Here is a 14,820-nt window from a genome sequence, read left to right on the forward strand (position 1 = left end):
ACATCGAATGTGCACAATGCCCTCTGGAGCTCCCTGCGTGTCGCTGTATGAGCCTCTTGACAACTGTAATTCTCCCTGATCGCCCACAAAAGCATTGTAGAAATTGCAGCGCTTACTTTTCTATTACCGTGCACGTCCAGAGCGAAGGTAGAAAGAAAGGTAGAGAGAATGGCTAGAACCGAAGTCGCGAAGAAAATTAACTACAGCCTTGCTAATTTTCGCTCGCAGTTCCCGCACTATAAACACAAATTAGCCCATATATGCATTTTAACAGCTGCCATGCCATCCTCCCCCCAGCTTAGCATGAGTACTCCCACGAGAAGAAGTAAAATAAGCTAGAACCATTATTTTACCCCCGACCTCATTTTAAGGGGCATTGCGATTGTAAAGTGGGGGTGCTAAAAAAAACTAACAAAAAAAAAAAACGGTGGCATACGGTAAATTGGAAGTGTTGAAATACGCCCATACGTGACACGAGTCAAATAGAGAAAGGAATAACTCGGCCATGACCAACAAGGCTGTCTGCCCCAGCGACAATTTAAGTAGAATTATTTCTGCTGTCAGATTCGAAATATCGCGCGCAATGCGTTTCCGCGCTGTTTTTCTGTTCGGAGTAGCCGCGCCTTGGCGCTGCAGAGGACGCCGTAAGTCGAAAGTGCGCGCGGAGGAGCACAGGTCTTCGGAGCGCGCACACGCGCGTGAAAAGCGACGAAGGAGCAGCCATTACTAGCGACGGCGCATTCTTCTACTGTTGTTGATGTCTCACAGTTTTGAAACCTCAAGACTCCACGGTAAGTGACTTTGAACGCCCATTGCACGTTCTATGAGTGTGTATGTGTTCTAAGTGAGGATACGCGCTGATATGACTTATTGGAGGCCTCAATGCAACATGGCGCAACAGTTGGCCGTCCAGAACCATTTTGCACGAACACTGTGTTTGGTCGAGCTCTTTCGTATTCGAGGCGACTTGAGTGCTTAGAGTGAAGCGAGAGCACTTATTCATGATATTAGATGATGAGGGACATTGCCGCATCTTGGATGGCTGCGAGCGTTCGACATATGTTCCCCGAAGCGAAAGATACCACCAGAATAGTTACGTGCAGTGTGAAGTGAGCTAATTGTTTCGCCGCCTAAGCGCGGCCTGAAAATGAGTCGACTCGTTAAGGTTTACTGTGGTGCGCATATGTGCGTGTTTGTACAGCGATCACTTGAGCGAGAACCGGCGAAGCTTCTTTGTGTGCGGTATCTACTAGCTGCCGTGTACGTGGCGCTAATCCCCTGGCTCGTGCGATTGTGTGCAGTAGGTCGCTAATTACTAAGCGCGCACTCTGCAGATTTCCGGTATGCTCCGTGCTATCGTCTGTCTCTCTTCGCGCCCACGCTGCTGATTGCAGGCAGTGCGCGATTGCCGCGCGTAGCTTGTAGAGGCTGCGGTCGTCGACTTTAGTTTGCGGGCGAGAAATTGGCCTCGAGCTCCACCACTGGAAAAGCTGGCGCCACCGTCGGCGTGACGTGCTATTAGGGATCACGTGGACATAGCGGCCGCGTCGGCTGCTTCGGGAGCGCCGAAGCGAGCTGGAAACAATATTTTAAGTTCCCTCGTACGCTGCGGACCTCATTTAGTGGCGAGATTTTCCAGCTTCGAGTGTCTCCTTTACAACGATTGAAAGCACTACAATAGGTAGTGGCTGCCTTTGAAGGCGCGCAACATGGTAGACTACTGCTCGGTGCCGCAGTGCCGGACGTACGCAACGGAGCCCGGTGTCAGCCGGGCTCCGTTCATACGTAGCCGCAGGACAAGAAGCTGCGTGAAGCTTGGCTCGCGAAACATAAAACCGGCAAACAGTCATCGGTTACAACTCGGGTATGCAGCAAGCACAGACGCGAGGAAGATTTCTGCTACGGCGCCGGGTCTGCGATGTTCGAAAAACGCGCACTGAGACGCTCGCCCGAGTCCGCTGCCCGACTAATGTCATGACGGTTTGGTCAATAAACTTGTCGATGCTATAGGTACTGGCAAGTTCACTGCAGTGGAAAGGGATTGGTAAGAACATGGCATATGGTCATGTTTGTGTTATGAAATAATGCACTGGATTACAAAAAAAGAAGCACCGAGAAAGCGCACGCTGAGAACACCGATAAACATATAGTGCGACGCAACTCGAGGAATAATATCGAAACGTCCAAGAATTTAGAAAAAAAGAAAGATTGAATCGTCGCGACGTCACATCACAGTCCCAGTAGGCGTCGAAGTCTCTACAATGAAATTATGTTTCAACAGCTCTAATAGCGCCCACGCAACAATGGTTGCTTGCCTACTATCAAATGCTCATATTCTGTGGCCTAAAGCTCATGGCACGGTGTGAAAACGCGCACGCGGTGAAAGCGAAACAGTTCGCGGACAAGCATGCAGATGCACAGTCAGTCGCTGCGAAGCTCTGCTATCGCTGCATTGAGGCTTCATTCTATTACGTTCCATTTAGTTATACAACCACTATAAGAACATATTCCACATAGTTTGCTCTCAGCGTTTGCCTACCTTTCATGCAAGAAGCCGGTTTGGGAGGCTCCATCGTGGCGAACGCGCACAGTGGCGTTCACTGTACGTATTCGGTAAAGAGATAGTGCCTGTAAACGATTCTGTGCTTTCAGTTTGCCCAAGATTATTGTTTAGACAGTAAAAACCTTCTCTCGTTTCGAAAGTACCTACAGAAATGTCCAGGAGAACTCCCGAGTGGTGTTTTCAGTCAGCGCTGATAGCAAAACCTATGAGGAGTGCGCCGCGTGATCCCTCATACTACGCCAGCGAGGCGCTTCCGATAGATGGCGACTCCGTAACTTCTCGTTGCCAATATCGGCGGCGCATTTGTGTTATTAAAAGCGTGTGGTGAGCTTCCAACGGCACTACGGGTCAACGCCGCACGAGCTGCTGATCAGAGTAATTGAGATGGTTGTGTTACGGCTTGAAGAAACTCTTTATAGTTAGCGTATTGCTTGGCGGCAACAGGTGTTCTGCTTGGGTTCAGATTACTGGATACGCCGTCCCTTGATTATCGGCGGCCTGAGCAAGCGAGTGTCAGTGATGCCTCAACTTGTTTATTGCTTATTACTTGGCTGATATGCCATTGAGTACAAATATTCAGTTTTGATTTCTAGATGCCAAATTCCCACAAAAAAGGTGCGCTTTTCAACTCAAGATCATATCACACTTCACAGCTTTATCTCTCTATCTCACACACACACACGCACGCGCACACACACACACACACACACACACACACACACACACACACACACACACACACACACACACACACACACACATATTGCACGAGTATTAATAAAAGTTCTGCTGCTGGTCACAAAAAAAAAGAAAAGGCTGCCCGATGAACCCATATCTGTAAAAAAGAAGTGCTTTCTGTCCACCATTGTCTGTTGTAAACAGAGATATACTACCTTGGTATTCATTGTCAGTAACACCCATTAATTCTGCATCCTTCTGTCTGCAATAATTTGTCTTAGAAGCCATTCATTGTAGGGGATCAGCAAACATTTCATAGCTTAAGTGCACGAGTTGGGCAAAAGTTTTAGTTTGTAAAAAGCAATGCCATTAAGATATAAAATTTTCGCAAGCTTACTTTAACAATAATTGAAGCTGAACAACATACAAAACTCAATATAGCAGCAGAAGTAATCAAAGATAAACTTGCGACCACCTTTTGCGTGTTCTGTGTAATCATTGTAATGTCTAATTTTCCCCCTTTCTTTCAGGACTGCTTCACAGCTGGACATCAGCAGCTTCACAGCTGGACATCAGGCACATTACAGCAGTTTCCCTTCTCAGCAATAGAGGCCTTGGCATGCTCTTACCTAGTGTTAACTTTTTTCCCTGTATGTTTTACGTGCTATGGCTAGTTCAGTGGCTTCACTTAAAGTGATTGATGTTACACCTGTTCCATGGGACAACGTATACAGGTTGTCCCACGCAACGTTAGCAAACATTAAAAATATGCAAATGCCACCTAGCTGCACAGAACCTAGGTAATGTTCTTTGCTGTCGATTGGAGAAACGTGGATTTTTTTGCATTTTGTCTAATTACACAATTAGGCTTAGATCAATTAATCAACTTCTCAAATATTATAATTAGATGAAAACTGTGAATTAGGAAATTGTAGGGCAACATGAAAAATTCCCAGTACAGCTTTCTGTGGCTTTATATGTTTTTTCGAGCATGAAAAAAGCCCGAGAATACCCGCGAAGTGGTTCGAGCGGCCAGTCTCGCAGTAATTTTCCGTGTATTTGAGGGCTTGCCCTGTAGACACATGCCCTGTGTAGGCATGTGAGTACCAGTAAGAAAATAAAAATACTGAAGGAGCCCAACATGATGTATTTCAGGACTAGTGTATAATGTAAATTACTATGTGGTAAAAATGAAAAACCGAAACAACAAGACTGTGCAAGGTAGAGGTGTGCAGGTGTGTGCATAAGCATAATGACGAAAACCTCGTGCAAGTTCATAAAAATATTCATTAGGTTGGTTTCTGTAACATTATTGTCATCGTTCTTCATCGCATTATTATTGCAAAAATGTGATCTCTAGTATTGCACGATTAAAAACACAGTTCAAATACAGCATTTACTTGCACCTTCACATCCAGAGGAACAGAGAGGAATATTAAAAAAAATTTTTTTTGCTTCTCCGTGTTTCACTTGAGGTCCTTCTCACGTTTGCTGAGCTGTTTAAAAAGGTATCATAGACACCTTTTAGGGTTTACAGGCAGCATGAGTACATTGTGCCAGATTGTGGAGGAGGTGAAGAGGTCGTAGTGTCTATTGTGGTGTCCGGTAAATGCAAGTTTATTGCATGATGCATTATGCTTAGTACCAGTTATATTATCATTTTAGCAATATCGTTGTTTTCCAGATATATGTCATTCAATGTATGTTCAAAGGACTGCACTTTTAAAAGAGTTGCTCATTCTCTAAGTTCACCGTTCGGTGCTGTGAAATGCATGTACGTTGGACAGCATAGTGTTTGGCCTTCAGCTGACGGTAGTATTGGCCCATTTGCATGCACATAAAGTACCATTAAGACAAATGTGAAAAGACAAGTGAAAATACGATACAGCCATACAGTGAAATATACAAATAAGCAAATTGTTTGATGCCATCCCTAGGAAAGTAGGCAAAAATACAAGAATGTGCTTAGGTGCTAAACAGTACCTATGTTCCAGGCATATGGCCTTTACTGCCATGTACCTTAACAGTTCATTATTTAACACTGTAACACTATTTGCCTTATTTATGTCTAACTGCTCTGAATTCGAAAATTTTCATTGATAGGAATATGAAGGTTATGGCAGTGTCTTGAGTCACTGCCAGATTTAAATTTATAGTTGTAGCCGTCGTATGTGCGATGACAAAGCATTTTGGAACCAGGTGACTGTTAAGCAGTATGCTAAGTGTGCATATTAGAACAGTCACTTATATTTTTATTGTAAACGTGCATATTGTGTGTGCACATGTCGAAGCCATAGACTGTGCAGTCTTAATCATAGGTATAATTTTCTGGATAAGGGTTTTTCTGTAAGCATTGTCTAGAATTAGCAGTACGTTAAGGTGTAGTGAAGCCGAGAGAAAATATTGTTAAAACGAAATGCTTAAAGTACATCCTGGAGAGTCCTAAGCACATTTGGATGACTTTAATACATGTAGTAAAACAAGAATGGGAACTGAGGTGGTTGATTTTTGTTCGTTATTACCAGATGGCACCAACAAACAATGAAGAGAAAAGAAAAGAGGAAGGGAAGTGAACTGGACCAAAGGGCAACTCGCTGCTTATGGGAGCTGCATTCACATCGGCATGATGCATGCAATCTTCAAGCTATAGGAGCAGCTCTCCTCCTGTTCACTTTGTTGCACATTTGTATTGTGTGTGTACTAGGTTTGGCCCTGGAAGTGTTAGGCAGTGCCACTTGTGGCCTTGGTGCTGGATGCAACACATCCTTCTAACCACAGGTGTCACGTATTATGTGAGCCTCAGTTCTTTTGAATTCATGTAACCAACAAAAGTTCCACTTGAAAGGATGTGCCATATTCGCCGCCATTGCCATGAGTAGCACTGGCTGGCAGTTACAGGGTGAGACATTGATTAACCTTGCTCATCTATTATGCAAAACTATTTTACATACAAATGTGGTAATTAGTATTCATGCTAAAAGCCTCACAGAATAAAATTTTTGATCTGCATGTAACAATGATTGTTACTTTGGTTTAACTCAGGGTGCCTTTCTACCTGTTCTGCATTCTGTGGCTGACCACTCCAGCGATCCCAGCAGAATCGTTACACAGGTGTGTTCTTTTGTGATTCTGAGTACTGATATTTTTGTAGCTTATGTTTGATGTAAGTGCACAAATCCAATGAAAAACAGGTTAAAAGATGAGCTGACAGGCATTGTCTCCAAACATTGTAAGGAAAGAAAACCTTTGTTACAAGTTGTCATTATAGCAACAGAAGTGAGTGTGCGGTACAGCATTGTATCGTAGAAGAATCCGAGACATCATACGAAAACCTGTACTAAACTAGGGACTGTACTGAAATGTTATGAGAGAGACCATTTTTTAAGAGTGACAATTTGTCTTTTGGAGGATAAAACTATTCCTTGGGTTACTCAGCCCCATTGCTTGAACTCAACTGATGTGTCCTGCGAAACAGTTTGCATTCATATTTGATACAATCTGCAGCAAAATGTGAAGAAACGGCTGCAAATCTCTAAGGGCCTACTATTTAAGTAGCAACCAGTCTGCCCAGTGTATTGCAGCCTTAGGAAAATGAAATGTGGTATACTGCACCACATGCACACAACTAACTTTTAATTCGTGGGCATTTGTACGCAGTTGTACGCAGTGCTTGTGCAGGACTGGGCGACTGGCTGTTTTGTTCGTGACTGAAACAACTACGTACATCAAGACTGTATTGGGAAGCCACTATGTTTTTCAGTCAGTGTAATAGTCCACAAATGTAGGGGATTTCCATGAACAATGTTTTCTCTGCCACACTTTCGTTTTTCGTTTTTTGCACTCCTGCCTTGCTGGCTGCGAGACACTTCAGGCTGGCTGAAGAGACAGTGGTAGCCTAGCAGCTGGCCTTGCAAAGCTATTTTGATTTTTTATTATTATTATGGTCCCTGCTGAACGGACACATCAAAAGGCACGGCATATTTGACAAAGTTAGAATGACTTCGAAAGAAGTTTATGAGGGTTCTTTTTAACTTGCCTCTGTCTGCTAAGACCAAATCATGTCAACTTTTAATGAAGCAATGCTCAGGTGGGAAAACTGCAAGGCTGTGTGGGTACTCAAACACAATCATCGCTTCAGCTAGCTGAAGTGCCTCCATGTCATTAAAGCCATAGTGAAAGACATGGTAAAGTTAAGGTTGGTGGACAAGCAGCTCTTTGTGGTAACTATGTAGGTTCAGGGGCTATCATATTGAGTAAGAAAATGTGCTCCTGATACAGCGTGAACATAGAGTTAATGCTGAAGAACAAACTGGCCCCATAAGCCTAGTCCTACACAAACACACGCACAGAAAATGGATTCCTGTTGGCCTTGAGGGCCACCACTGGAGAGATAGACTGCCATCGCTATGACACAGAATGTGTCATCACATGACACTTTTGCTACAGTTCGCTGGCTGGGCAATGGAAATTGTGAAATGTAAGGTTGTAAATAATGTTTCAATCACAACACAAGGCAGCAATTTAGAAGTCAACTCTTACAACATGGTTAAGTGCTCAGTGCTGCAATGGCGGATGTATTCGACCAAGCTTGGTGTGAGTTCTCATGCGTGCGCCAAATTCAACCCGCCGCTAGCCGAATAGTTGATGAAGTTACTCAAAATGAAATCATATGGTCATCGAAAAAGTCATGCAAGCGTTGCACACAGGGCTTGTATAGTGCTCACTTGGTATGACATCAGTCAAAACACTCTGTGCAGAGGTTCTGGCAGAAGTGTGGATTGAGGAGACAAAAATATAAGCTGTTGAAGTCGCACATATAATAAACCGATAATAAATCATAGTTCAGCGATAACTCTGTCAAAAGAGGCAAGCCACACTCCCCACGACGCATGCTGTGAAAACAGCAGTTATTGCAGCAAAATTGCGTATAGCTTTTTTGTGAAAGATCATGCCAACTGAATAACCAATATAGAAGCATCAAGTTGCTCCAATAAAAGCCTTTGTTTCCCTACACACCAGACTAAGATGTAGGTTGTTTTGTAACCAAGACGCCCATATGAAATGCTTAAAACATGCAAACACTTGGAAGTAATTGTGATTGAACTACTGCTGTGATTAAAACGCTGATTAAACCGATTAAAACTTCACAGCCGCTATCACACAACGTTGTTTTTTATGCCATGGAAAGATTCGAGCAGTTGGGTGCCACAATGTCTCCTCGAGGCCAACACAGACACAGGGTGCCAGTAAGCAAGGACTAAAAATTTGTCCATGCGCATTGATGCAGTATACCACATTTGTATACAATTTTGTTTAGTGCCAAAAGAAGAAATGCAAATTCAAATAATGTTTCGGGCCCCCATGGGTCACCATGTGTAATCGATAAATATGTATGCCTTCTGCTATATTTAAAGATGTTAAACGAACGCATTTCCAGGCTTTTTCACTGGTTGTATTAATCAAACGTTTCGGCTGGTAAGCCAGCCTTCGTCAATGACACACGCACGCACGCCCACGCATGCACGTACACACACACATACACACACACACACATTCTGGAGCTGCATACTTTAAGCCTTATTAAACACCTTAGAATTGTTGTGCACACCAACTGATCAGAATGTTTTAAGGTTTTCAATTATTATAAGGATCATCATCATCACCATCACCCTATTTTATGTCCACTGCAGGGCGAAGGCCCCTCTCTGCGATCGGCAATTACCCCTCTCTTATGGCAACCGATTGCAACTAGCGCCCGCGAATTTCCTAATTTCGTCGTCCCACCTAGTCTTCTGCCGTCCTTGACAGCGCATCCTTTCCTTTGGCACCCATTCTGTGAACTTAATGACCCACCGGTTATTTTATCTACGCATTACATGACCTGCCCCGCTCCATTTTTTTCTCTTAATGTCAATTACAACATCAGATATCCGGTTTTCCTTTCTGATTCGCACCGTTCTCTTCCTGTCTCTTAATATTAAAGATTACAGGCGTGTTAACATTATGCCTAACATTCTTTATTCCATCGCTCTTTGCGTGGTACTTAGCTTGCTTTGGAGTTTGTTTGTCAGTTTTCAAGTTTCTGCCCCGTATGTCAGCCCCGGTAGGATGCATTGATTGTACACCTTTCTTTTTAATGATAACGGTAAGCTACCAGCCACAATCTGACAACGTATACCGAATGCGCTTAAGTTTGTTTTTATTCTGTAAATTTCCTTCTCATGATCAGGGTCCCCTGTGAGTAATTGACCTAGCTATACATACTCCTTCATAGACACTAGAGGCTGACTTGCAATCCTGAACTCTTATTCCCTTGCCCGGCTACTGACGGGAGAGCAGCTACCATGCGGTCGCTGCTAAGCTCTCCTTTCTGCTTTCTTGTGCAGATTGCTGTTTTCGGCTCATCGTTGTCACCGCCTAGCACGTGTGCTACGTCTACATCTCTATCGAATTTCCTGCTGGATCCACCGCTACAAGCAGCTGACAGCAGCCTTGATTATCTCAGCATGGAAGACGTCATCTTCACGCCGGTATCAAGTGGGACACGGACACTGCCGCCAGCGGCAGCACTGCAGCGCTTAGATTTAAGCAACTGGCATCAGCAAGGCGCTTCCAGTGGGCACGGGAGAGCAGCTACCATGCGGTCGCTGCTAAGCTCTCCTTTCTGCTTTCTTATGCAGGTTAGTCAGTCCGAATCGCATTTTTGTAAACGTACAAACAATGTCGGTTTGCTGCTCTTCCCTTGCCCACAAGTGCTGGCTGCCACTCTGAGTGATTGTGTCTCTGTTGCTATGTTGCTCTTACTTTCCGGGGATGTAGAATTAAACCCTGGTCCCCATACTGAAGCTCAACATAAGCACAATGAAGTTATGGCCGCCATAGCTGCTTTGTCGCTCAAGTTTGACACGCGACATACCGAAATGATGAATGCCATAGCTGAACTAAAGGCTAACCAAGATAACCTTACTGAGACTGTTTCAGACGTTTCCAATAGAGTGACTGCCGTGGAAGCTGCGGTTGCGTCTTTTGAAAATATGCCTTCAAGAAGTGATATTATACTACCGCAGTCCATGAAGCAGCTTCAAATGAAAGCGCTGCGCTCGCATCGAGACTAGACGTTCTGGAGGACCATTCAAGACGCGACAACTTGATCTTCTATGGTATCTCAGACAACGTATCAGAAGCGTGGGCTCAGTCAGAAGTCCAGATCCATCACTTTCTTAGAAATTGTCTCAACATGACTCCCTCGGAAGTCGCAATCCATAGGGCTCATAGGCTAGGCACATACGTTGTCGGCAAAACACGGCCTGTTATAGCTAAGTTTGTGTCTTCCAAAATGAGAGACCAAATGCTCTCGCAAAAAGTGAAGTTTAAAGCCGATGGTATTTCAGTCGGCGAAGACTTTTGCAAAGCCACTCGTCAATCGCGGAAAGCACTAAATGACTTTGGCAAGGCCAGCGGCCAGTCTTTTTCTTTGCGACATAACAAACTAATCATAGGTAATAAATGTTATGTTTATTGCGCAGCTACAGATGAAGTATGCGAGATCGGACCAGCTAGGAGCGCGATTACCCCAACGAACAACAAACCATCGGATCCACAATCTTCACATTTGGGTGCAGCATAGCTGTCTCGTGTTCCAAAGCAAGCAAACTCCTTATCACTTCTTTTTACAAATGTCCGAAGTATCACCAACAAATGCACATCACTGTCATCACATATCGACGCATGCTCAGCTGAAATAGTTGTGCTCACCGAAACATGGCTTTCAGCAAAAATAAAAAATAATGAAATACTAGTCTGTCAAAAAACATATAACTTCTACAGGTACGATCGCGACTTCCGTACGGGCGGAGGTGTACTGATTGCCGTGAGCTCTGCTATCCATTCCTTCACTATCTCCATTGACTCACCATTATAAACAGTTTGCACTCGTGTTGCTTTTCCCACTGGCGACCTCATCTTTTGCGCGTGTTATAAGTCCCCATCCTCCACTACCAATTTCTGCACTGACCTTCATGATGTCCTTAACAAATTAGTCGTTCGATACCCAAAATCACATTTGTTCTTACTAGGTGATTTCAATTTTCCAAACATAGTGTGGCAAAACGGTGTTCCCTCCCTTAAGCAGTCATCTTCCGAGTGCACCCATTTTTTAGACATCTGCGCTGATTTTAATCTAACCCAGCTGATTCATGAACCCACACACACTACCAGCACTTCGTCTAATACTTTAGATCTCTTTTTTACAACAGCTCCAGATTTGGTTTCTCCTCCAACATACCTTAAAGGAATAAGTGACCACTCGCTTCTCCACTTAACACTTAAGAAGAAAGTTCGCTCGAAGAAAACCGTGAAAACTATATGTGACTACAATGCTGCCGATACCACATCCATTTTAAATGAACTAGAATCATTCATTGCTGACTACTCAGTCAACTTTTTTGAACGTACCGTTGAAGAGAACTGGTCATTGTACAAGAACAAACTGCTAACACTAATAGATCGCTATGTGCCTAAAAGAAAGATTGTTTCGAGTCCTTCCTCGCCATGGTTTACTGGAATTCTACGCCGTCTGCGCAACAAAAAGAAACGCATTTTTCGTCGCGCGAAAGCAACTAACCTTCCTGAACGCTGGGCAGCATATCATTGCATTCACACAGAATATACTATCGCTATTACAAATGCAAAAAAGATTTTTGTCGATAACACCCTCCCATCACTTTTACAGTCTAATCCACGTAAATTCTGGAATATTGTTGGTGGCAAAGAAAGCAAAACAATCCAACTAGCCCGCTCTGACAATGTCGCGATCCCTCTGAACCAGTGCTATTCCGTTTTGAATGATGTATTTGCTTCCGTTTTTCACAAATGTGCTCCTGCTACTCTACCGTCGGTAACTAAATGCTCCTATTTACCAATGAACTCCATTTATATAGATTGGGTCGGCATACAAAAGTTGATTGAAAACCTAAAAATATCTTCTTCATCAGGTGAAGATTCAATTAACTTAAAATGCTAGAAATTACTGAACCATATTCTTCCATTATGCTTTCGATGCTCTTTTCCCAGTCTCTAGGTTCCTCAGTTCTTCCAAGTGATTGGAGGGTTGGCAAGGTTATTCTGGTCCCTAAATCAGGTAACATTCATTCCCCCGATAACTATCGTCCTATATCACTGACAAGTATACCATGCAAAATATTGGAGCATATTATACATTCTCATCTGATTGATTTCCTTGAGTCTAATTTTTTCTTTTCGACTGAACAACACGGTTTCAGGAAAGCATTTTCATGTGAAACGCAACTCATATGTTTTACTAATGACCTATTTACCCATACTGATATGGGCTTCGATATAGACTGCGTGTTTTTGGACTTTGCAAAAGCTTTCGACACTGTTTCACATGATCTCCTCATTCTTAAACTTAGCATGCTTAACATTGACCCTAATGTACTAAACTGGATTAAAAGCTTTCTGTCTAATCGAACTCAGTACGTTTCAGCTAATGAATGTTCATCCTCTCGTACTTCCGTAACATCGGGTGTACCACAGGGATCGGTACTGGGACCCCTTCTTTACCTGATTTACATAAACGACCTTCCTAAATGCATTTCCCATTCATCTATCAGGCTTTTCGCAGATGACTGCGTCATTTATCGTAAAATAACTAACCACACTGATTCTGATAAGCTTCAAGACGATCTTAGAAGCATATCCAACTGGTGCGATAAATGGCTCATGCGACTAAACGTTAATAAATGTAAAACAATGCATGTATCAAGCCGCACTAACACTGACAACACGCGTGTTTACTTACTTCACGATACTTCTCTTGAATCCGTCAACTCGTACAAATACCTAGGTGTCCATATTTCACCTAACTTATCATGGCATACGCACATCAAACACGTCACTAATAACGCTAACCGGGTTCTTGGATACTTGCGTCAAAATTTCTCTGCTGCGTCTACGTCGATAAAGCTTACCCTCTACAAAACATTAGTGCGACCAAAGCTAGAATATGCATGCACCGTATGGGATCCCCATCAAATCACACTGATGAACACACTAGAATCCATCCAGAATCTCGTAGCACGTTTCATCTTATCTAACTATTCCCGTTACGCCAGCATTACTTCCATGAAAAACACACTTACATTACCATAGCTTTCATTGCGCCATAAATGTTTTAGACTGTGTCTTTTCCAGAAGCTGTATCACCACAACCCACTATTAAAGGATCATCTTATTAGTCGCCCTTCATACATTTCATCCCGTTTCGATCACATGGTTAAAGTTGGTGTTCCATATTTTAGAACAAAGATGTGTCATGGTTCTTTTATTCCTAAAACCAGCGCCGACTGGAACGACCTTCCTCCCTCCATCGCTGCCATTTCTGACGTTGGCAATTTCAAGACTGCTGTATTCTCTGCCGTATTGTAATACCTATTATTGTATAATTATGTACTTTTTTTTTTCACTTACCACTCCTTTCTGTAATGCCTTCGGGAAAGGAAAGTATCCGAAATAAATAAATAAATAAATAAATTATCTTTGCCTTCTGCATATTAATCTTCAACCCCACTCTTACACTCTCTCTGTTAAGCCACTGAATCATTTGTTGTAACTCGTCCCCAGTGTTGCTGCACAGGACAGTGTCATCTGAAAATCGAAGGTTGCTAAGATATTCGCCGTTGATCCCTACCCCTAAGCCTTCCCAGTTTAATAGCTTGTATACTTCCAAGCACGCAGTGTATAGCATTGGAGAGATTGCGTGTCCTAGTCTTACCCCTTTCTTCATAGGTATCATCCTACTTTTGTTGTGGAGAATTAAAGTAGCTGTGCAATATCCGTAGATATTTTCCAAGATATTCACGTAAGAGGCCTATACTCCTTGATTATGTAATTCCTCTATGACTGCTGGTATCTCTACAGAATCAAATTCCTTTTCGTAATCTATGAAAGCCATATAGAGACGATGACAGTAATCTGTAGATTTCTGAATTACCTGATTAATGACATGGATGTGATCCATTGCGATGTATTCTCTGCTGAAGCAAGCCTATTCCCTTGGTTGACTAAAGTACAGTGTTGCCCTTATTCTATTGCAAATTATTTTGGCGAATATTTTATATAATACTGAGAGTAAGGTAATGGGCCCATAATTTTTCAATCCTTTAACATCTTCCTTTTTGTAGATTAGTATAAAATTTGCATTCTTCCAGTTTTCTGGGACCCTTGAAGTAGAGAGAGCCACCAGATTTTTAAGGATTATGTCTCCATCTTTGATTAAATCGACTGTTATTTCATCTTCTCCTGCCACTTTTCCCTGTTTGATGTCTTGCAAAGCCCTTCCAATTTCATTTCTACTTGTAGAAGGAACCTTTGTGATCTGTTCATTACTACTTCAAATGGAGATGTCGTGACTACTCTGGGCACAAGCCAGTACAGAATTCTTCCTCTGGTTTTATGATACCTTCAAAACTGCTGATGATATTGCCTTGCTTAAATTTAAGTGCATACATCTTTCATTGTTCTATGCCAAGTTTCATTCTCACTGATTTCATGCTGCGTCC

The 14,820-nt window shown here is 42.9% G+C and overlaps 2 protein-coding genes across 2 annotated transcripts in view; one reads left to right on the forward strand and one right to left on the reverse strand.

The window, feature by feature from the left end:
* LOC126539599 (uncharacterized) overlaps positions 1-14,820 on the reverse strand; it is a 195,438-nt gene that overhangs the window by 21,268 nt on the left and 159,350 nt on the right. The window lies entirely within an intron of this gene.
* The window catches only part of LOC129386922 (uncharacterized), a 138,893-nt gene continuing 127,845 nt past the window's right edge, over positions 3,773-14,820 (forward strand). Inside the window, exons 1-3 of the mRNA XM_072285335.1 lie at positions 3,773-3,891; positions 6,284-6,352; positions 9,628-9,921. Coding sequence (XP_072141436.1) covers positions 9,748-9,921 — 174 coding nt within the window. The 5' untranslated portion in view covers positions 3,773-3,891; positions 6,284-6,352; positions 9,628-9,747. The remainder of the gene's footprint in view (positions 3,892-6,283; positions 6,353-9,627; positions 9,922-14,820) is intronic.

This window comes from Dermacentor andersoni, chromosome 11, assembly GCF_023375885.2.
Source record: "Dermacentor andersoni chromosome 11, qqDerAnde1_hic_scaffold, whole genome shotgun sequence".
NCBI classification, from domain to species: Eukaryota; Metazoa; Arthropoda; class Arachnida; order Ixodida; family Ixodidae; genus Dermacentor; species Dermacentor andersoni.